The 22,552-nt window shown below is 42.2% G+C and overlaps 1 protein-coding gene across 1 annotated transcript in view; it reads right to left on the bottom strand.

The window, feature by feature from the left end:
• The window catches only part of lrmda (leucine rich melanocyte differentiation associated), a 246,246-nt gene that overhangs the window by 18,799 nt on the left and 204,895 nt on the right, over positions 1-22,552 (bottom strand). The window contains exon 6 of the mRNA XM_079559998.1: positions 10,984-11,068. Coding sequence (XP_079416124.1) covers positions 10,984-11,068 — 85 coding nt within the window. The remainder of the gene's footprint in view (positions 1-10,983; positions 11,069-22,552) is intronic.

A 22,552-nucleotide genomic window follows, 5' to 3' on the forward strand; every position in this document is an offset into this window, starting at 1 on the left:
AGAACATTTTAAACTTACTGACACGGCAGGTGAAAACACACATTTGGTCAAAGTTGAGATTTTTAGCTAGTTTTCTCCTTAACATCCTCATTTTAATTGCGATGCTTATCTTATGACATTTTGTCCAGTAGTGAGCCTGCAGAGTCTCGCCTTAAATAATACAGTGGCATATCCATAGCTGACTCGTGCCAGGCCCAGTAAAATGAGTAATCTTAATGGCACTTAATTTGAGCCCTGCTGATACTCCGACAATAGTTGGTGTTCAGACGTCACGGCTCAGTGTCTCTCCATTGTGTATTGATGCCCGGGCCGCTGACAATAAATCAGTAGCTTCTGCTGTGAGTGAGAAAACAGTTTAGACAATGGCCCAATGGAGCTTAGCGTAATTGACAGATGACTTCACCACCACATCTCTGGAGCAGGGAGGCAAGTAGCAGGAAACACTTGTCTGAGCACGCTGTTCTATATGGACTCTTCCATAATAAGGCTAGCATGCTACCGGATGGAAGATTTCCCTGATGTGTTTTCATTGGAGGAGTTAGCACCAAACAGCGCCAACTCAGAATAATCAAGGATATTTTGTAACAACCACATGAGATAAAGCCTTGTTAAATAAACCAAGTGTAGCATCATTTAGCTTAGTTATTTGGTGCAGTGATTGGCGGTGGAGACTAGCATGCAAGCTAATGGTAACTTAACTTTACTGCCTCGCTAACACATTACAACAGAGATATAGTCGGCTATAATTTATTAATATCTTTGCTATTATTTTTTACTGTCTCATTAGTTTGCGTAGCTCTTTTGAACATACTTCTCAGTACATGTGAATTTCCAATGGCGTGAACTCCCAAGGGAACTGCCTCGAGTCATGCTTTTAAGACTGTAGCCTATATGTTTCAAACCACATGCAGTGCAACTGATGTTTTAATGCATTTTTGGAGAGCCCCGCCTCTGCACATCTGTATTCTATGTGAAAAAAAAAAAATATATATATATATATATATACACACACACACACACAAAAAAAACTCCTGGCTCCATACAACAACTTGTCAGATGTTGAGACTGTTAATAAAGCTGCAGAGCCTGGAGGAAGTTAGTTCTAATTTAAACAGTGCTGTATCATCCAGAGCAGGCAGGAGGTGCGAGCCAGAAACTCAAACTCCTGGACCTGCAAACAGAACTCGTAATAAACTTTATTTGACAGCTGTAAATATATTCTAAATATAAAATTCACTGGCACACAGGAGATTTTAGAGTTATTTTCCGGTGTTTATAACTGAATGGTTTTATAAGCTCTTAAGAAACAAAAGTGACATAGTACAAAATGTTTTCTTTTATTTTTTAATTAAAGCAAAATTCAACACGTCATAGATTTTTTTTTTGAAAAGTAGAGCCATTTCTCTGACAACTGCTGCCTACATGTGGAAGCTACACATTTAGATGCGATCAAGAAACTTATGGGCTTCTCTCATCTTTGATCCAACAACTGACATGTGTTTTTTGTTGCAGTAGTCCTATGTATTGTATATTCTATTGTTAAACATTTCCTTTTTTCACAAGCATTTGTGTTTGCTACCTATAGGAAAGTACAGCAGACATTAAAGCTCTTGGTTCCACATGTTCTCCACATGTCAAACGTCCGCTGTCCTTTGTTAACTTGCTAACAGCTCCAGCATGGCTAAGCACGACCCGTGGCCTTGCGTCATCGCTGTTGCCAGTGCGTTCGCATTTCCCCCCATTTGTAAATTATCACCAGGAGCCCCCTTTTTTTTCACTGCATATTAGTGCTTTCTATCGCATGTACGGCTAAGTTACACTCATGCCCTGGTGGAGAGAGCTTGGGTGATGTAGCGCAGCTGTTAGCCCATGCAAAATGTGTTGTCAGGCGCCGTGATAAACTAGCCCACGAGTGAATTGGAATCTAATTTGTTGGAGCCATTAACCAGACTAGCATTAAGGCATGTTTTCATCTTGAATGATTACCGCGTGCGAGATCAGTTACCGCAGAATTACGATCTACAGCCTACTCAAAACATCATTTATTTAGAGCGGCTTGATTAAGATGCATGGTCCAACGTAAAGCAATGAGACAAATCAGGGAATTCGCGATTGTAACTTGCACAAAAATGAGACAGCGTGTATCCCCGTGCAAACAGTTATGGTCATATACAATAATTACGGCGCAACAAGGACTTTCCGTGGTCCAACGCTGTCCCCTTTTAGCATGACAAGTTGTCCGGCATCTGGCAGCGCGTTAGTGGTCATTCGTCAACGTGAAGGGTACCGACTCGCCAAGCAATTTGTTTCAAGGGCTACTGACACAGAAGAAACGCGCAGGACCCGGCATCCATCCTGCTGTAAAAATATCCAAAACCATCTGGCAGCGCAGCCTCATGCTAAATTACCATGATGGACTCGCACCTTTGGAAAGCACGACGGCGCTCCCTCCGCACACACACACACACACACACACACACAATCGAACTGAAAGATGACTGGAAAGCACGGACTTGCATCTCGCTTGTCATGCACGTCGGCTACAAATCAAAGCAGAAGAATGAGTAATGGTCAGCGATCGGGCATTTGGGAGCTGATTCAAGCGGTGACCTCTCTACTTTGCGTGATTTATAGGCTTTCATGAGAATGACCAGAGCAAGTGGGAAGTAGACCAAGGTCCAAAAAAACAAGTATGGTCTTCCAAATGGGCTGGGCCTGGGCTTTGGCACAGAATCATGTCCTTGTCTGTGGAGCTCTGACACATATACAGGCCCTTATTCTACGAAATCAAACATACTCAGAGCTGCATTTCGTTTCAGGCGAGCATTTTGGGGCAATCCTAACACTTTGTTCCACCTGCTGATGTCACGAGGTGGTACTTTTCTACGTTTCAAAGCAGCTGTAGATAATTTCTACCATTTGTCAGCATGCCGTTAGTAAAAATGTATGCTTGTATTTTTTCAGTTTGAGACCGACATCAGAGGGCACTCAAACCAAACAAAAGAATGCAGAGCAACACTGTTCTTGGTGATTAAATGTCCTTTAACATACAGAAAATAAAACTCGATTTAAAACATAACGTTGTTTTTTCACGCAGTGGCCAATGTTGAGGTTTTTGCTAGTTTTCGCCTTTAACTTAATTTTAATGTCAGAATTAAAATACAGCAAACTCACCCTTTATAATTCTTTTTGAAGATGTTTTGTCCAGTCACACCAGGAAAAAAAGAAAACATTGTGGCACTCCTTTGTCATTTCCATGCATAATAATTCACTAATATCGATATGTAAACACATAAGCATGAATTGTCTGGCTGCCAAACTCGGCGCATTGAGTTGCCTTGTGTACGAAATGCGCGGTATGAAAAAACCTGCTACATGTATTTTCAGAGACATGAAGGCTGGGAGTGAGCGGAATCTTAGGTTTTTGAGTTTTTCCTTTCCGTGCTGGAGAGTCTAAGGACAGGGGACACCCGTGCCGCTCGTCGCTACCACCTATTGGACATTATATTTGCCTGGATTCACCTGAACTTTTAATTGTCATATTTATTGCTCTGTTTTATTGCCTTAATGTTTGGTGCAGCCCTGTGAGGCGACTTCTGTTGTGATATTGGGCTATACAAAACCATTAAACTTGAAACTTGAAACTTAGCGATTTCCAGGTGGGCATGATTGACAGACAGGATCAACCAATAAGAGAAACGCTGGATATGACACAGGAACAAGCTGCCGGAAGCCTTTTAAAAAACATCCTTTTTCATGAGGAATGTTTCCAACTGTGGCGTTTCTTGCTCCAGTTTTAGGGATTTTATATTTTTTAATTATTTCAAACAGACGAAAGAGCGGACGAAAAAAGTGTATCATAGGCTTAAAATCAAGAGAAATGTACTGAACAATATTTTGAGTGTTTTTCAGAAGACTTTTTAAATATCGAATTCTTCCCTTCTCCGAAAAAATCTTTGTAGCTAATTTATCAACAAAATCAAACCATACATTTATAATAATAATAATGGCTAACACTTGTATTGCGCTTTACAAGCCTGCAATACCAAGTTTCTCAAAGCGCTACACTGTCGTCATTTGTCATTCACGTCATGTTCGGTGGTTTTAAGCTACTGTTGAAGCCACATCTGCCCCTCCGACCAGCACCTACTCATTCACTTCACCCAGGCTTCCTGGTGTTTCCCAAATGGTCTCCCATCCAAGTACCAGCCAGGCCCTTTCCTGCTTACAGTAGCTCCTGAGATCTGACGGGATTGGGCAGAGCAAAGGCCTTTCGATCCATTATTCACTGATAATATAGGCACTTTTATGCATATATTTTTTAATATGAAAACATTAAATGACAGAAGACTTTGTTTCATATTTATATAAAATACGGAAGAAGTTTCATATTGGTATCTCCTAAATCTCTGTTTACCACATTCACCTGTGGCGTCTCACCCTAAGTTTAGAGAATAATAAGGCTAAAATGTCCAAAAGTCTTTTGATCTCTTGGGCCTTCTAATAAGCCTGCAGTTCGACCAGAGTTTGCCGAGTCATAAATAACACAAGGTTGTCTGAAATAGTCACGGACCATTGAGATTTAGGAGGCTGCATATTTTCCTGCTGTTGAGAAAATACTTCACAGCCTGTAATAATCATACTTCAGACATGATGGATGTGCATCTGCATGAGGATGAATCAGCCAGTTTCATTTAAAGTCTAGAAATGCTTGTTACAGTAAACTAATACTAGCTTTTAATATAAGTGCATGAGGGGTTTGGGAGGGGAAGCCAAAGCAGCACGGCACGCTGATAATAAATCGCAGCCTTCACAAACAAATGGAGAACATTTGTTACTTGTCTGGAAAAGTCTCATTAAAATGGAATATGTCACAAAGAGATGTTTGTGCCATATTTTATTCAGAAAGACTTATTTCAGAACTATTTAGAATTCCCTTTTCCGCTGTTCATTTCGGCGTGTCAGTCATTTGTAGCTTTTCAGAATGCCAGTGCAAACACTTCCAAGTGATTTTTAAGTCCTTGGTGGTAAAGTTCCGAATGCTGAAGTAAACATTATAACTCTGCTGTAAACTATGATTAAAAGTTTGACAAAATGCAGTTTTGGGAGCTCGTTTTGTATGAATCGCTGTAATTATGCTTTCACCAATACAACTACAGTATGTCTGGCCCATAATCCAAATTTGGCTTCATATAGTCTTTCCTTTTCTTGGATCAAATGGGCACATAGGCTGTAAAAAAAAAGAAAGAAAAAAAAAAGTTTTCTTCTTTTACAAAGAAAAAAAGTGCTGAAATGTGAGGGAAGAGTCTTCATTCTAAACCATAAATTAACAATAGATCTATTAATAACAGAACTTGCCATAAAGCTACTTCCAAAAGAGAGAGAAAGAGAGGAGCTGCTATCATCAGTCTGAATGTACAGTGCAGTGTGGAGGTGCCATGAAGGATCGCAGGCCCGCTACGCCGCGTCCCCCCGCGCCTCATCCATCTCCATAGGCCGCTCTAATGGATATTCATGTTGCCGGGCCAATCCACTCTGCACGCGAATAATATCACATCATCGGGCGCAGATAAAGGAAATAGAGCCTGTCCCCTATACCGGAGGAGTATATATGGTGCAAGTGGGACATTGGGCAAATAGTACAAGTGTCGAATGGAAGCTAAAATTAAGTTCATGATGCACTTACAGCGTCACGGCATTTTGGAGTGAGTGGCTACACGTGTTCACTACACTGGATTAATTTTTCGGATGATCTGAATGTAAACAAGGGGGGCACCTTTTGACTTTGAGTTTGCATTTTGTAAAACTCTATTGTTGTTTGTTATAATTGCGATATTAGCTTGCAGCTAGCTAACAAAAGCTAGCTAACAGAAGCTAGCTTTTTTTTTTAACAACTCATTTGAGAGACGCATTGTGAAGGATTGGAGCCACATTTTTTGAGGAGAGATTGGTGAAATAGTGATTTTAGTTTTGATCCAAGTAACAGACCCTATATATATGGCTACACACCATGGTGCTGATGGTCCAATACATACAAATGTGTTTAACATCAAAATGCATTGAAATAATGAAATTACCATGGTCATCATCTCTCTTGCTGCCTACTAGCTCAAACTGAAGAAAAAGGAGGATAACAGGAGGAAAACCATACAAATAATTAGGCTACTGGTTTCAGTACCAAAAAAATTGATATATTCAACCCATCTCTAGTTTCAACAAAGCAGATGTCAGCCAGGATACTTGACCCGCAATAGTGCCGAACCGAACGATTTATAATATGATAGCACGATCTTATTGAGATAGCATGCAAACCAGACCTAATCACTGTGGAAAATCTCCTCGACCCACACAAACACCCCATTTCTCTTGCTATGGATTTTGTAACCCTGTTGATTTATAAGATCACTGTGAATCAGAGACTGCAGTTACAGTCCAGCCCATTAGGAACTCATCTCCGACAGCTTCTCGAGTCCAGCCCTGGCATGTCGTCCCGAGGAACTAGCTCGTCATGTTTGTTTGTTTTTTGCTGGCAAACCTTTCTTACAGAGCTAAATACCATCCCCAAGTCTGTCCATTCTCAGTGCACCTCATTGACCTGAGTGTCCGATCAGTCAACGCCCCGGGGAAAACGCGTAAATCATCTTATGCAGTTACATTTCTTCATCCTCTTTGGCGTATGTCGGGAACTTGTTTTATTTCAAAAAAAGAAAGAAAGGAGAGCGCTGATTGGGGTTGAGCGTTGGCCAGGAGCGGTCTTTGAGTTCTAGAATGATGTTTATCAGGGGACACATCGCGCTGTTAAAGTCATTACAGGCCCGCTGAAATGTACCGCAGAGCACGTTCATGTCCGATGGAGAACGTCAGCGGTGCTCTGTCTATCCTCACGGACCTCAGATCTTTCCATGCGCAGGGGATCGGAGAGATTAGCACCCGCTTGATGGGACTTTTCAGCAGACGTATAGAGTGACATCAAACAGGACTGAAGGATGACTGAGGACAGGCACGGAAACAACCACAAAAACATATGCTCCGCTGGATAAAGAAGCATTGTCCTACTGGCTATGTGATACAAATGTGTAGTCAACAGTGCGATGGAGAGGGGCTGGGGATAAAACACAGATCATTTGGAACGGGACACATACAACTTTCTCTTCTCTCACATTATTGCGAAAACTGATTAAAAAGTTAAAGCTTTATTGTGTGAGGTGGGAAATGTTGACACTGTGATCATAAAGTTCCTATTAGCCTGTACATTAAGCGGTATGGGGGCTATGAGAACTTAGTGTCTGTAACATTCATTCCAATAGGAGGAGGAGGTTAATAGGAGCGTGGTGTGATGAACATGAAGTCATCAGTCACAGCTTCATAATGACAGACTAAGTTTGAGCCCCACAGTCCTGCAGTGGACCATTACTCATGCTGTACAGATGTCTGTGCAGGAGGGAGGGGTGAGGGGGGGGGAAGCAGGTGGAGCTGTGTCTGGGCCCAGCTGAGCTCTAAAAGCCAGTGCTTAGCACCCACAGCTCCGTCATCTGCCTCTGCCTGTCTCCAGCAGCCTCTCGACAGCCCATTCCTCATCATTTAGCCCTTTTTGGCAGAGCCCAGAGCCCTTCTAATGGGCCGCTCTGAATGCTTCCAGATGTTTGTTTATTTGTTGTGCAGAGACTGTAAAACAGTTTACTCTTACTTTGGATCTGTTCCCATCGCTCCATTTTGGCTGCAGAGCAGAGTCGCAGTGCGGATCACCACATGTAATGAAAGTAAACTGGCAAACAAATGTGCGGCGCCCCCTGGGTGTCATCAGGAAGGAGCGTTTTTTTCTGAGCTTTGAAACCTGCGTTCCTCTGGGAGTTTAATAACAGTTGTGCACCATTTAAGTTACATACATACAAAGTAGCTGGAAGCAGGCCCAGAAACACAAGATGAAACAGCCCAGGGCTGGTACTGTAGGCACGTCTCAGGCATACTGCAGCACACTACAAAGACATGTCTTCATTTGGAGCTGTCAGCGCTGAGAGATGGCCTGCTCACACTTCATCTGATACCAACACACACCTCCATGGACTATTTACTCCAATATACACACGGACTCAACTTTTCCTTAACATCTTGTGTACACATGTAGATATCAGTCATCAGTGCACATGTAGAGGTATAATTAGATCTATCAGAGCATCTCCTCTGAACACCAGCACAGCAGTGACAGTGTCATAAATAACCCAGCGTGGGGGTGCACAGTGTGTGGAGGGTGAATGTGTGGTGAAGGCCAGTGTTCATGAAGACAATACTGCGGGCTGAGCACATGTGGCACCGCTCTCAGACCCAGAGCGGAGGTGACAGTGCTGCAGCTCCCCAGGCCTCTGTGCACTGCACTACTGTCAGACTCTCCACTCCACAAGTCCACTTCCAAGCGTCCTTACGCCCTCTGTTATCTTCCTCGTGTCTATCTGTTGTCCATCTGAGGAGAATGAGGCTACTTCATTGTCTGCCTCTGATAGGTGCTTGTCCTACAGTGGTGTCCTTGGCCACGGCGCTCAGTCTGGGCAGTGACCTGACAGGCGGCCCCTCCTCTGGGAGCTCCCCCTGGTTGTAATTACCTCTGGCACTGTGGTTTTGGGGGGGACTGCTGCACAGGTGACATGAGGGGGGAGTGTGCACACGACTAAGAGCAGGAGAAAGAGGAGCTTTTCAAGTAGAGAGCTGTCAAACGCTTCAAATTGACCGAATATAAAACAAAAGTTCCACTGTTCAGTTTGAAAAATTATCTTTTCTTCTTCTCCCCTTTCCCTTCATGAACACATCAATAAATAAAAGCAACAAGGCCAGGACAATCAACTCAATGTAGGATTTATGGTCTACACTGTTTGACATAAAGCTCAAAGCCAGCCACCAAAAGTAGACCAAAAAGTGAACTCCACCAAACTAGTACAAAGACAGAAAGCCACTATATCACTTTTCTACGGTCTTTGTAAGCAAATGTACAATACGTTTTATTTGATTCCTGGCAACTTTCGCCGAGTGCTGCCATCAAACGCAAAGCAAATTGTTTATATCCCCATGAGAGAGGCTGCTACATTGTTCAACAACACAGCATGCCTTACATTGTCCCAGTGCAAATGTCCGTATCCTCAAACTCAACCCCAAAAGCAGTAGTTCGGAATCGGCGTGTGAAAAATGGTCTTTGTTGTATAAGCACGCGTTTGTTCTCCCGGTATGTTTAACAAGTGTTGAAGCGCGTAAAAGGCGGGGGGGTGGGGGGGGACATGGAGAGGGCGAAGATGAGAGCTCGGTTATCTAAGGCTGCAGAGCTGGATCATAAAAGTAACAAATGGGGGCGCGTTTCATACAGAGGGGAGGATATCTCATGCGTCGCAGCCCACTCACCTTTAAATGCACTGGCTTTGACAAAGAATAGAGCGCTGCCAGTGTCCACTCATGAGACATCATCGTTGGAGGCTGTCACGACTCTCACGACTTTATATAGAGGTTTTGGGCAAAGGTACAACATTCTGCAGGCCTGCAGGTTAGGGAGAAGACCATCCCACACTCCGATGTGCGTCAAACGGCAAAATCTTTTCTCTCCCTTTTAAAGTCTGCGCACTCCTACCAACTTGTTCGTAGTCATACTATCTTCAATGCACAGATTACTATTAATACCGGTTGCTATTCCTGTTGCTACAATCTCTACGGTCAATTCGAACCACCTTCTCACGGCAGTCGATAGTTCAAGCAGCATTGCGCCCTCATCTGGCATATTGCGTAGCTACATTGTAAAATATCTATCTTCTAGGGGTATTTTCTGGACATGTCAACGTTATTTTAAGCTATGGCACAAACATATCAGTCAAATTATAGGAACGTCCATGTGTTTATTTGGGTATGTTCTTCCTCGCAATGGCCAAATTGATACATTTCCAATTTTTTCTTTTGGGTATTTCTAATAAGATTCCATTCTACATTTTTAACAACTCTATGTTTTGTCTGGGATTTAGAACATGGTTTATACAGGCAGAAACAAGTCAAATTTAATGCTTTTTAATGCCCAAATACTATATTTTTATGCCAAAAACTCCGAAAAATATGACACATTTTTTGTTTCTAAGGATTTGCAAACATTTCATCAAAGAGGGGAGGTAATTGGACAAAGCAGGAAACTTGAACAAATGTGGTAGATTTCAGCCAAAACTGCAGCAGAATATGATTTAGAGTTGAATTGAAAATACCAAAATGATGGTCTCAAATTGAGACCATCATTTTGGCATTTTCATGAACTTATACAGTAAAAATTGTTGAACGATGTTATAAATTTTCAATCCAATTTAATGATTGTTAATGACATTTAAGGCCTTGATTTTGGCCCAACTTATTTAATGACTTTTAAGGCTTTTTAATACCCTGCGGAAACCCTGTAGAAAGCTACTTTCCTCTTCAGTGTGTAATATATAGAAGGAGTACGTCATTACTTTGCATAGAAACACAAGAAAACCAAATAGACTATCAATATATGAGCGTATATCCCAAGTCTCTCTTTGCTAACACACAAAAGTGTTATATTAAGTTGAATACGGTCAAATATCTGGTCAGTGAGCACATGAGTGTCAGAGTGTCTCCCATGTGTTTAGCGTCAGTACAGACAGTAGCGGTGATGGATGCGTCCGGAGCAGTTGTTGGGGAGGAAACGCAACACAAAGAGGAGCTTATTGAGGAAAGACCGACTTAACCTTTAACTGTTTTTGCCAATAAATTATGACAGCGGCGACAAGGGTCATGTGCGCACTCATTTAGCAGGGTGACAACTCCAATCATCTGATATGAGCAGAAAAACATTTGGAAAAACATATTCTTCACACAGCGTCTCGTGTTCTGGTCGACCCATGTACTGGTGCGTGAAGCTTTTTACTGCCACACATTTCTAATCAGACCAATCAGCTCAAATGTTCCACCATTCCATTCATTCCCACATTTCTCTAGTTGAATTCTTACCTCTGTGGTTGCGTCCGTCTCTGGACCCCCGGGGCAGAGGCGTGTAGGGCAGAGGGTTACTGTCCAGGGCGGCATCAGCCGACGGCTACGTGAGGAGAGCAAAAACAAAAATTGAGAAATTAGTACGATCACTTTGGGGTTTTAAGTATTTATGCACTTGAGAAAGAAGAATGAAATCAACATAGCAAAGTGAAAAGGGGAACATTAGATGAGTCACTGTGGGAAAACCAAACTAGAAGCTTACTTTGCCATTTCATATTCTATTAATTCTTCTAATATTCGTTTAGGCTCTGTACGTGATTGTTTAAGTACACAAAGACCAAGGAAGTGAGTAGCTAAAAGTTAAGTAAGTTAAAAGGGTTAGTAGCGGCAGAGGGGAGCTTTACTGTCACGCTAATGCTAACAACAGCTAGCCTAGCCTTTTCTCCAAAGCAAAGTTTACTGAAAAAGTAGAACTTGCAAAAAGAAAGGCAGAAACATTACAGTTTAGCTTGTGTTGGAAGATGGTAAAAGTTTTGGATACTGAAATTGCAACGTAGCATAAAATGTTCCCCTCTCTTGCGTTTATGTCCGTTTTTTGAACACTAGGATTCCCCCCTCCTGTGGTTTATGACTTTCTGTGGATCTTGCGTTTGCGGGTGGCAGGTGAGGATTTATCACTCCTCCCACGCTGTGGACCTCCTGCTCGGCTTTGATGCCCTGCTCGACGGCACGGCGGCTAGGCAGAGGTCCTGACCCCCACCCGGCCGTGACCCCCCCTGCGCTGGTCAACCCAAGGCTAGCCGTCACTCACGCACAATGTAGCCCTGCCGTGTGGGGTCAACCTGCCAAATAAATGCCATCTACAATTTAAAGCTGCCTGAGTGTGGAGCGGCGTCGGTGACAAATGCGGCGGAGGAGACATTCCCAAACAGGTCAAGAGTTTGCTGCATTGTTGTTCCTGCGTGCGCTCTCAAGGTCCAAAACATCCTCTTCCTCCGCCGAGCCTTTTAGCGGCCGGAGCGGGCACTTTATCATGACACGGCCCTATCTGATGCCTTTGCAAAAATACTTTCCTTTTCCCGCACGAAGGAACTCACCGGGCCTTTAATCATCGAGTGACAGATACATATTAGCCGTTGGTCTCGCGCTGCATTTCCCCCCACTTTTTTATTGTTGTTCCTTCTACATGGCCATGCATAACCTTGAGAAATGGCGCGGCCCGCACTGTTTAAATGGAACCATATTCTTCATGGGCAAAGAGAGTGCTGTGAATTGAAAACGATCACATAATGTGCGCCCTGATAGCATCTCTGAAAGGCATTAGGGCCGGACAGCATGTGTCTCATATTACAGCGGGAGAAAAATGGCTAAATAAGAGCGTTTTGAGAGCTCACTGCAAATGCCTCCGGACCGGGCTTTTGGCTGGAGAAATATTCAGAGATAGAAATGTTGTTTTCGATGACTGGGTGCGCCGGCTTGGCAGTTTTTCCAAGCCTGGTTAAAGTTCCAATAAACAGTAGGCTTACAGTGACATAAGGACAAATCAAAACAAATGCATATTTGTAGTATATATTAGGACTTTCTATTATGTTTGGTCTGGTTTTCAAGTCACAGCATTAAAATCATACTGTACAGCACAAACACTGTGGACTTACAAGATCAAATGGTACAACTATTGAGTCTACAATGTATGTTTGTCACAATATACAGAATCAACTGATACTGTAGAGTTCATGCTACATTGCTGTGTTTCAGAGGAGAATGAAGAAATCACAGTTGATAAAAACAGAATTATTCACACATTCACAAATATATAATGTATTTAGAAAGGGAATTGAGCCAACAGATCATTGAGGGAGCATTTTTTATAGCTAAAAATATTGTGTATTTGCAGAATTAATAAAGTGATGATAGAGCAAAAGGTTATGCTGTTACCAATATACAGTGACCAGACGTTTACATACACTATATAAAAAGACACATATTGCACCCAAGGATGAACCAGACTTGTACTTCCAAGGTCAGGACATTGTCATCTGGGCTTTCCCAAATTGTTTAAAGGAACAGTATAGTAATTTTAGTGTATGTAAACTTCTGACTTTGTAGAAAGTAATAAAAAACAAACAAACATCTGTCTCTCATTCTTCAGGCATTTAGCAAATAGATTTTTTTTTTTTTTAATTCTAATTCACCTAAAAAAGTAAAAGTTAATTCTGGTTTTATGTCAGACAGTGACAAAAAATGCATAAGTATCTTTTTATATAGTGTATGTAAACATATGGTTTCCGCATAGTATATCTTGAACACAAAACCAACCCTAATATGATGCATCATTGTATTACAAATCCGGTATTTTTCATTTTCAAAGTTTGAGTTAGCTGTGGTCCAAACTCATTTCTCACTTTCAGGCACATTCACAGCAGAGCTTTATCAGCACAGTAATGCTAACAACAACTAGCTAAGAGTGCATCAGTTCTACTTCTGGGTTTGCGGTCGGTAAAAAAAAACGTTCATAAAATGATGTTTGTGAAAAACGAATGGCAAAAACAAAGAGGTTTACACTGTTGGTTTTATAAAAAGGTCTCTGTCAGTTGTCCACCATTACATTTAATCCAGCCCTATTTAAAAGAAAAACAAAACACACAGTAACATCCTTCTTTTCATTACTTTAGCTCTAGCATGGCCCTGCTAAACCAGTACTGCGGTTTGTCCATTGTGCCAATGCTATGCCAATGAAAGAAAACATCTGACTGGGCTTTCATGACAGGAGGTGTGAGCCCTTTATTTGACAGAGCCCTGCCTGCCTGCCTGCCTCCTCTCTCCGCCCGCATGAAAGATCACAGCGCTGGGCCTCTCCTATCCTTTCTTGAACCACAAAATCCCGCAGCTTGCCCACAATTAATCTTCCTTGTTGCCACCCACGGGCCGGAGGAGGAGAAGGGAGGACTAGCGCTGGGGAGACGCCTCTATGGCCCAACAATGCAATGGGAAGTTGCTTAAATTTGTCTGTAAATGGGTTCCTATACCTCCCAGGCAGTTGTCCAGCGCACTGGAGCTCTGCAGAATCACCGGGAGATGATCAAACAAAGCAGTCCATTCCACATCTGTGCTGTCACTTACTCCCAAGGAGCTTCAGCCCGAGCACACCACATCCATCAGGCGGACCCCCCCAACACACACACACACACACACATGCCAGGACCCTCCATAAAAGCACATGCATACTGTATGAAGGCATGGACAGTAAAATTATGAGAAATAGAGTGAAGAAAAATCTGCAAATTGTAAAGGTTTAAGAAAAAATGTCAAGAACATATATACCACCAAATAAATCAGACAGATAAAAAGAACTTATAATTATTTATAGATTGCTGAAAGGTAATGTTTTGGATCATTGCACAAAAACTATGTTAGCAACAGCAAAAAAAAAAAAAAAAAGTTGTTGACAGTCTCTGGGAAGCTTTATTTGGAGAAGTTGGTTGCCAAGAGTCTGTGGCCTTGCAAAAAAAAAAAAAAATTGTATGGAACTTGTTTTGGTGCATGAGAAGCACTAATCTTTACCGGGTTAAGAAATAAAAAGGGGGAAAAATGCTAACAATGTTTCCTGGTCATTTACTGTCCTTATAGTGAGTCAGGATCAATTATTATAGCACAAACTCTGCCCCCAATCCCCTCTCACCAGTGTAAACAAACCTGCTCACGACAGTTCCTGCTCTGTCCAGGGGGAGGTGCTGCTGTGTCACCTATCTGCCCGTCCTCCCACAGCCCCTTCTCCCCCTCCCTCTCCCTCTGCTGTCCACTTTAGTCAGCTCATCAGGCTGAGCATTGTTTTAATTTGCCGGGCCGGGGGCATATGCTGAGTGCTCCCGTCATCATTGTCTGTGCGCGCAGCGAGCTACGGACACCGCTTATGGTAATGCGCCGCCAATTTACACAGGATTTTCAGACTATGCAAAAAAAACAAAAAACACACACACAACAACAACAAGTAAAAGCAAGTGGATAGGGAAATGTGTAAGAAAGGCAGGAGAACTGGGTGTTGGCAGGGAGGAGAAGTAGAAGAAGCTGTGTTGGATGTCATGATGAAAGATGATCCCCCCCACTGGATAATACATCACCCCGCTGCTGTCTGTCCGCGTTGTTATGCGAATAAAAGCTGATAAACCCACAGGCAACGGTGATTATGGCTTCCAACCACCAGAGAGAGAGAGAAAGAGACGAGACAGAGAGGAGAGAGACCGCACAACACCTCCACAGCGGGACGTCTCAGGAGTTGGTGGGATCTGAGTGACACAAACTTCACTAAAGTTTCAGAAAGTAACTCATCGCGCATTTACAGGAAGTGAATACTAGAGTAATGAAGAGTGTCAATAACAAAGGGTCAGTTTTTAAGCCATACTGCGGGACATTTCACCCAATATGTAGGATAGGATCAGTCAAAACTACAGGGTTTGCAAGGTTTTACACATGGTGAATCCCAATGGAGAGAGGCTGTTCTGTGGTTTTCAAACGAGATCCATCAAAATAACTGGTAAATGTGACTTCTTCGACCGACGTATTGCTGATATAACCATGTACAGAAAAATGTATGGTAAGTTATCTGTCATTTCATGTTTTCATACTGTATAAAAATAAGGCATTATATTTTCAGTAACGCCTGGTTTAAATGTATGGTTTTATTTAGTTGAAAACATTTTCAGAGTGGACTTTTGATATCTTTGGTTTAGGTTTTGTAAAAGTGAGTGTTCAGGATAGACAGCTTGTAAAATGCCAAATGTAAAAATATCTAAAAATAAGAAAAGAAACAACAATAATAAGTACAAATTTGGAATTTCTTGGAGCTAGTAAAGTGGAGACATTGTTACAAGAGTGTAAAGAAAACTTTTTTTTACATCTCATTTCTCCTGTCTTTAGCCGCGGCTGTCTCCCAGAAAGGAAATGACCATATTTGGATCAAAGCGACCTTAAGTTGTAATACTGACACATTTGCGCATCATAGTCAGCACTGTAGCGTTGCTCATGAAAGTATAAACTTCCATGGCATTCCTGTAGCCTGCAGCTGATCTGTACACAGCTGGCTCCTGCCTGGCCTCACCTCACCTGCTCCTTAAGACTGACCAGCAATACAATCTAATTACAGCGCGGGTCGCGGAGGGAGCCGTGTAAACAGCGGGCGCCTTATCTCTTATACATCTGGACAAGCGGACAAAGTGCTAAAAGGAAATAAATGCGTCCTGACAGCCACATCAAAGAGTTCAGCCAGAGGCGCGTTGCTACTTAGGACAGCGCAGGAATGCCGTTGCTAAGCGTCGGGCCGGACCATCGGGCCTGTCCCGTGTGCCTCCGAGGGGAGAGGGAGGGGCTGACAGGCAGGACGCAGCTTCAAGCAATTGTTGGAAGAAACAAGCCTTCTGTTTTGTTTGCTCTTGACACCATTCTTGCTTTTTTTCTTTTCTTTTTTTTCCCCTCTTCTCGCGCTCGCCAAAGACATGTATAAAAATGCCTTTTGATACGTTTTCTCTTTGGGTCTAAATCAAAATCGCTCTTTTGTGTCTGTGCGAGGAACTTTCTTCTGCTCTTGTCTGCGCCAACCGGAGCGTCTTTGTGATCACGCGGCAGATCAGAGGAGACGCAACTTGTGAACTTATTGGAGTCAACGCTTAATGCCGGCATGACACGTTTTAGTTCTCCCGCAGATGGAATATTTTATCAGCGTCGTCTCGCGCCTGTGAAGTTCAGGGTTACAAACAATACAACACTTTGAGAGCGAGAAAAACAAATAAGTAAGAGTAGCTTGCAGCGACTTACAGCATGTTAGGGCAGTGATGAAATGCTTTTAAAACACTCCCTGAACTCGTCTTTGCATTTGACTCTTGTGCATTTACAAAGTGGGTTATCAAAGAGAAGATAAGTGAGCTGATGTTAACATTCTTGGGGAAAAAAATGTGTATTGACTATATCACAAGCAGACTTATTCAGCACAGTGAAAGGAGTACCAGGAGACATATTTCAGTTCTTTAGTCTCCAGTTTCCTTTCTGACCCTGATAATGGAGGTCTGGGGAGCGCAGAAAGGATTGTGTTTTAAATAACCGTTTGAAGCGCATTAATAATCCCTGCTTTGGTAATGGCAGAGCAGTTAAAGTAGCGGTGGCGAGAGCAGCAGTCTTTATGCACAGCGGGGCCACTGTGAGCCACTGTTTAATGATTGACCAGTTTTCCTTCAGTGAGCTGCTTCTGCTGTGGTAGTAAATGTATCATATGATCAGTGATCACAAGAGCAGTGCCGATGTTTGGCTCGAGGCAGGCACACGGAGCCAACATGGCCGCTGAGCCGCACAGAGCAAAGGTCGAGAGCTGCTGGACGTTAATCATCCGTAGCACTGCTCTGATGGTAATAAGGCTGTGTTTGTTTTGAGCTGGACTTTTTCAAAGTCACTCGACCTTTCAGTGAGCGCCTGCTGCAGAAAAGTGTAATGAGTGATTCAGACTGAGGAGGCACAAGTATTACAGGTACACTTACAATTAGCCCGGGGCGATTCCCATTCAGCTGTGACCTTTCCATTCGCACGGACTACAAGATACCATCTCAGAGTAAGTTCACAAGCTTTTTATTGTAAAACTGCAGTAAGGAGGAAATGTTGTTTCTCTAAGGCATGACTACTTTGAATGAAGATGAAAATCACCAAAAGCAATTCTTCCTTTGTACCAATGCCAGAAAAGTTTGTTACTCTTTTTTAGTGTTAATGTGGGACCTTTATGGGCTCAACTTTAGACTCTGATGTACAAAATGTGTAGTAAAACTTAATACCAATATGGAACATGGTATAATTTAATATTTGCTTTTTCCTGTTGGGACAGTAGGAATAAGTCTCGCTGAAATTGATCTTAGCTTAGAATATTTTTCTTAAAGAAAAGCAAAATGTACTTAAACAATAGAATATGTAACAAATCTCAAAGACAGGCCATTTATGTCAAGTATTTCTGCTATTCCAGTATAAATAAGGTGTGGTGCGCCACAAGGATTGGTTTTAGGCCCTGTAGTTTTCATTTTATATATGCTCGCTAGTGCTGCCAACAGAAGACATGGAGACAACTTTAGTGATGCTGATGATAACGTCCATATATTTTAGGATCTTTAATTATACTTAAGAAATCGAAGCCTGAATGGCTTTTCTCCAGTGGTTTTATGTACTAGGGCTGGGACAAAATATCGGATCAGACTTGGATCGCAATACTTTGTGCTGCAATACCAAGTATCGATACTTTGTCAAGTATCGCAATACTGTCAATACTTGTGTTTGGAGGTATTTTTTATCATACACTACTTTGTTTTCCAGTAACAGTTACATTTTGTGCTAATGCACTTTTCAATCTAAACACTTCAGTAAAAGTCAAATGGCATTTGGTTTATAAACTTTAGACACATGACTTTTTACACATTTTAAGGTAAACATATCACTTCTTATAATTACTTACAGTATCGCAATATATATCGGATCGGCCCCTGGGTATCGTAATATGTCGGACCGTGACAAAAGTGGATCGTCCCAGCCCTAATATATACCCAAAAAACATCATAGTTTACCTGAATGTATCTTAAAGAACCACCGTTACAAAACACCAGACTAAGACTTAGAGGTTATTATACACTGTAGCACGATAGAAAACTATAAATCTGACCAACGATCTCAACTCTAATCCTGACTCCTCATGTTTTATGTTTATGGAATCTTCCAAACAAGTGAGAATAAAGTTACGACTGTTTTGATCCGAGTGTGCTGATTTTTGTCAGACTCTTGCCTCATTTAAGCTGTGAAACTAAATATTTTCATATCTCCCAAACATCCAGGAGCCGGGTAAGCCGCCTCTGTGACATATCATGAGTCTTTCTGTTGCGATTAGGGGCTGAGGCTCACGTCAGGGCTGTTTTCCACACTGTAGGATGTTAAATAATTGAAGAGTCTCCGAGCGGGCCTGTCACACCGACTTGTCTCCCTGTGTTTCCTATGCAATTAGACGCCCTGAGACATTTGAAGAGCGCGCCACCAAAAGTGACACGTGAACTTAAAGGAAATTAGCTCTTCACACGAGTCAGAGCTGAAGGTTACTTAGCAATGCTTAAGAGAGTGCGGTGCGCGTTTGACTACCAAGACTGCGATTGGCTTTTCCTTTGGCGTCAGGAAGACAGATCACAGCCGAGATTGAAAACTAACTTTGACTCAAGGCATGCGGAGAGAACAGAGGAGGAGAGGGGAGAGATGTGTCGAAATAATGAGATCTCTTGATGTTATTTCTCTCTTTTTTTTTTTTTTAGTTGGGGAGAAATGCAGACAGACGCACAACTCACATCTTAAAAGGTGAGGACGCAGATGCACCACCGTGAAACATTTAACACAACTTCAAAACCATCGGAAAAGTGCACAGTGCTCAAGATGAACATAGGCTGATCATGTAATTATATCATAATGATGCAAATGGACAGTCAAACAGCAATGACAGGAGGAGCTATGTGGTGATAGTATAGCTTTTATGGTAAAGGTAGAAATAAGTCATTGTCATTTGGAGAAAATATTAAAATAACTTCACTTTACTATGACCAATGTGGCCAATGAGACACATATTTGTGATTATCATGTTCAAAAAGGAATCATTTGTTGCACAAAGAGAAACTCTGTCTTTAAATGTGGCTTGATACACATGAGTTGTTTCACCAAGGCAAGATTCGTCACACTTAAACTAATAAAGGAATGTAGAAGGCCTTTGGGGAGCTACTTCGAAAGAGCTACTCCTGCGCTGTTTTGTAAACTTGATATCAATTGTTGCAAATGAGGCCAAAAATAGAATTATTTCTGCCGAATGCAGCCAAATGGGCTTGAGAAGGCAATGGGACATACTCATGGACAATTCCTTTAATGATAATAGTTATTTTACAGACTATTTGACATTAGTTAAACAAAGTGATTGTTTCCAGTATAAGCGTAGCTGTTTCATGATTGTACCAGCAGGAAGTGATACTATGAGTGTCATGTTTCATAAGAATGTTTTGACTCATGAAGTTCAAGTCTAGCTTTTGTTTATTGTTTGTAAATTCTGAGCGCCCCCACTGGTCAGTTCATGCAAATACTGTGATGTCAGTCAGTAAAACAATGCACATTCTGAGACATCCAGGTAGCTGAATGAAAGCTACTAAAGTCTATATTTTTGGTTTTGTTTTGTTTAAGGCGACAGGTTTTATGTCAGCCAGATTTTTGTGAAGAACCAACAGCAAATATAATAACCAAAGTACAAAACTGAAACCTACATCTCTGAGTGTGTGTGCGTAAACAGGTGCGACAAATGTTTTCTGGCGTGCCCCTCAAAGCTCTGACGTCTCCTCTCCCTTCCACATCTGTGCGCCTGCATGCTAACACTGTCATCTCCCTCACCTATCATAAGTCAGGGGCAGACGACGCAGATCCGGCGGGTGCTAGCACAAGCCTCTGTGGGCCTGTAAGCTGTATCATTACACCATGTCATCTTTATGGCACCGAGCTCTAATTACACTCTGCCTACTCCATTTAGCCAGACAGGGCCGCAGCAGGAGAACAAAGCACTCACAATGGACTGCTATCTGAGCGCCACGGAGGGATGCTTCCCTGGATGTCGGAGCATTATGGGGATAGGTTTAAAGAGAGATTTGTGACTTTGACATGAATAACATACCTTTAATTGATCCTATGCAGTAATATGTTCAATTTAGGTCTTTCTCAAGAGCAAAACACTGTTCCACCTGCTGATGTCACAAGGTGGTGGTCCAGGTTCAGGTTTTGAAGCCAACAAATTATGATTATTTCAGTGCTAGAATTGTTTTCAGTATGGAGCCTATCTTGACAGAAGCTTTTGTGTTCACTCCAGAATTGCATTTTTTTTTTGCATAGAAAAGTAAGTAAGCAGGGTTTATGAGCCACCACTAGTCACACCTTGTTAATGGAACCTTAATGAATTATTCATGTAATAGTGAAGCTTGGCTGGCCTAATAGATTGTTAACGTTATTAAAGAATAAACCAATTACATGAATGGACACAAGACACGGAATCACAGTTAAAGGCAAGGTGACTGTGAAGAAAAGTTCACTTCTTCCTGTCTTTCCTGATCCTGAACTCACTCCCCCTGCTGTTCACTGAGGGTAAATACTGTAGTGAACGGTCAGTTTGTCGTGAATAACCGACAGAAGGTTTTACTTATCGGCAGTGTTGGGCAAGTTACTTTAAAGTTGTAATATATTCTACTAATATAGTTACAGCTTTAAAAATGTAATTTGTTTGTATTACATATTACTGTTTCCAAAATGTAACTGAATTGCACTACTTTGAGCTACTTCTGAGTTACTTTTGGCAAAATATTAACTGAAAATAGTAATAATGCCACCGAGCAAAAGTGCTAGATTTTCTTTTCCTTCGCTTTCCCCCATTCGACACTAACTACACACAAGATCTTATACACCAGTGTCCAACTTGATTTGGTGCTGCATTTTATTTGGGGGAGGTGACATTATTTCATTGGATCAATACAAACCATTTGAATGCACTTGTAACTTGAGTTACTAAAATTGTAATGACAAATATAATATTATAGTATATATGTTGTGTTACTAAACATACTTTGCTCTGCCCGATCCCGTCAGACCACGGAAGCTAAACAGCAGTACCTGGGCGGTATTCAGATGGGAGACTGTTTGGGATCATCAGGAAGCCTAGTGAATGTTGAGTGAGTGGTGGTGGTTGGAGGATCTCAGGGTGCAGACTGGTTGCCTCGCTTCCGCCAGTCTACCCCAGGGCAGCTGTGGCTACAATAGTAGCTTACCACCACCAAGTATGGATTGAATGAATAATGCAAGTATAACTGAAAAAAGTAATATATTTTTGTAATGTGTTACCCCCAACACTGCTTTTAGGGATATGCAATTCAACAAATTTGAATCGGTGTCCGTTGCTTTTTAAAAGCCAGGGCTGCCAAACTCTGTCCAAACCTCTGCTACAATGGATAATTCCTGGAAGAGTGAGAGCCTCTCATCACCACAGTGTTCCACCTGTATGAGTCTGTGCAGGACATGGCCCCCTCCTCTCAGAAGGACTTCTGAAGGTGAGTGGCTCGCTGACAGGTGCGGGATAACAGAGACAGAGCCGGGATCAGAATTAAATAAAAAGTAGCTGTCCTAACCAGTAATTGCACTCCTTTGCTGAGCATGCTCTCAGATATATAAAGCTGATTTACTGTCGGCGCGCCTGCCACAAATCAGAAGGCCCTCGGAGAAACACTCGTGCTATGAAATTGTTTAATCTCATCAAGTTGTGCTTTCACAGCAGGCCATAAATCACCTAGTCTTTGTTATCATAGACCTCCATGAGCGCCTCTGAGGCAGCCAGTGGATCCTGGGTATATATAATCTTGACTGAGCAAACAGCGGGTCGGAGCAGCCTGAAATACTTTCATATTAGCCGCGGTGCAGCTGGCGGAACACGAGCGCCCTGATGGATATCTCATTTCCTGCACCGCGCATCTATTCCCCGCAAATTATTACTGCATAAATTTCTTGTCAACAGAAA

This window comes from Gobius niger, assembly GCF_951799975.1.
Source record: "Gobius niger genome assembly, chromosome: 7".
NCBI classification, from domain to species: domain Eukaryota; kingdom Metazoa; phylum Chordata; class Actinopteri; order Gobiiformes; family Gobiidae; genus Gobius; species Gobius niger.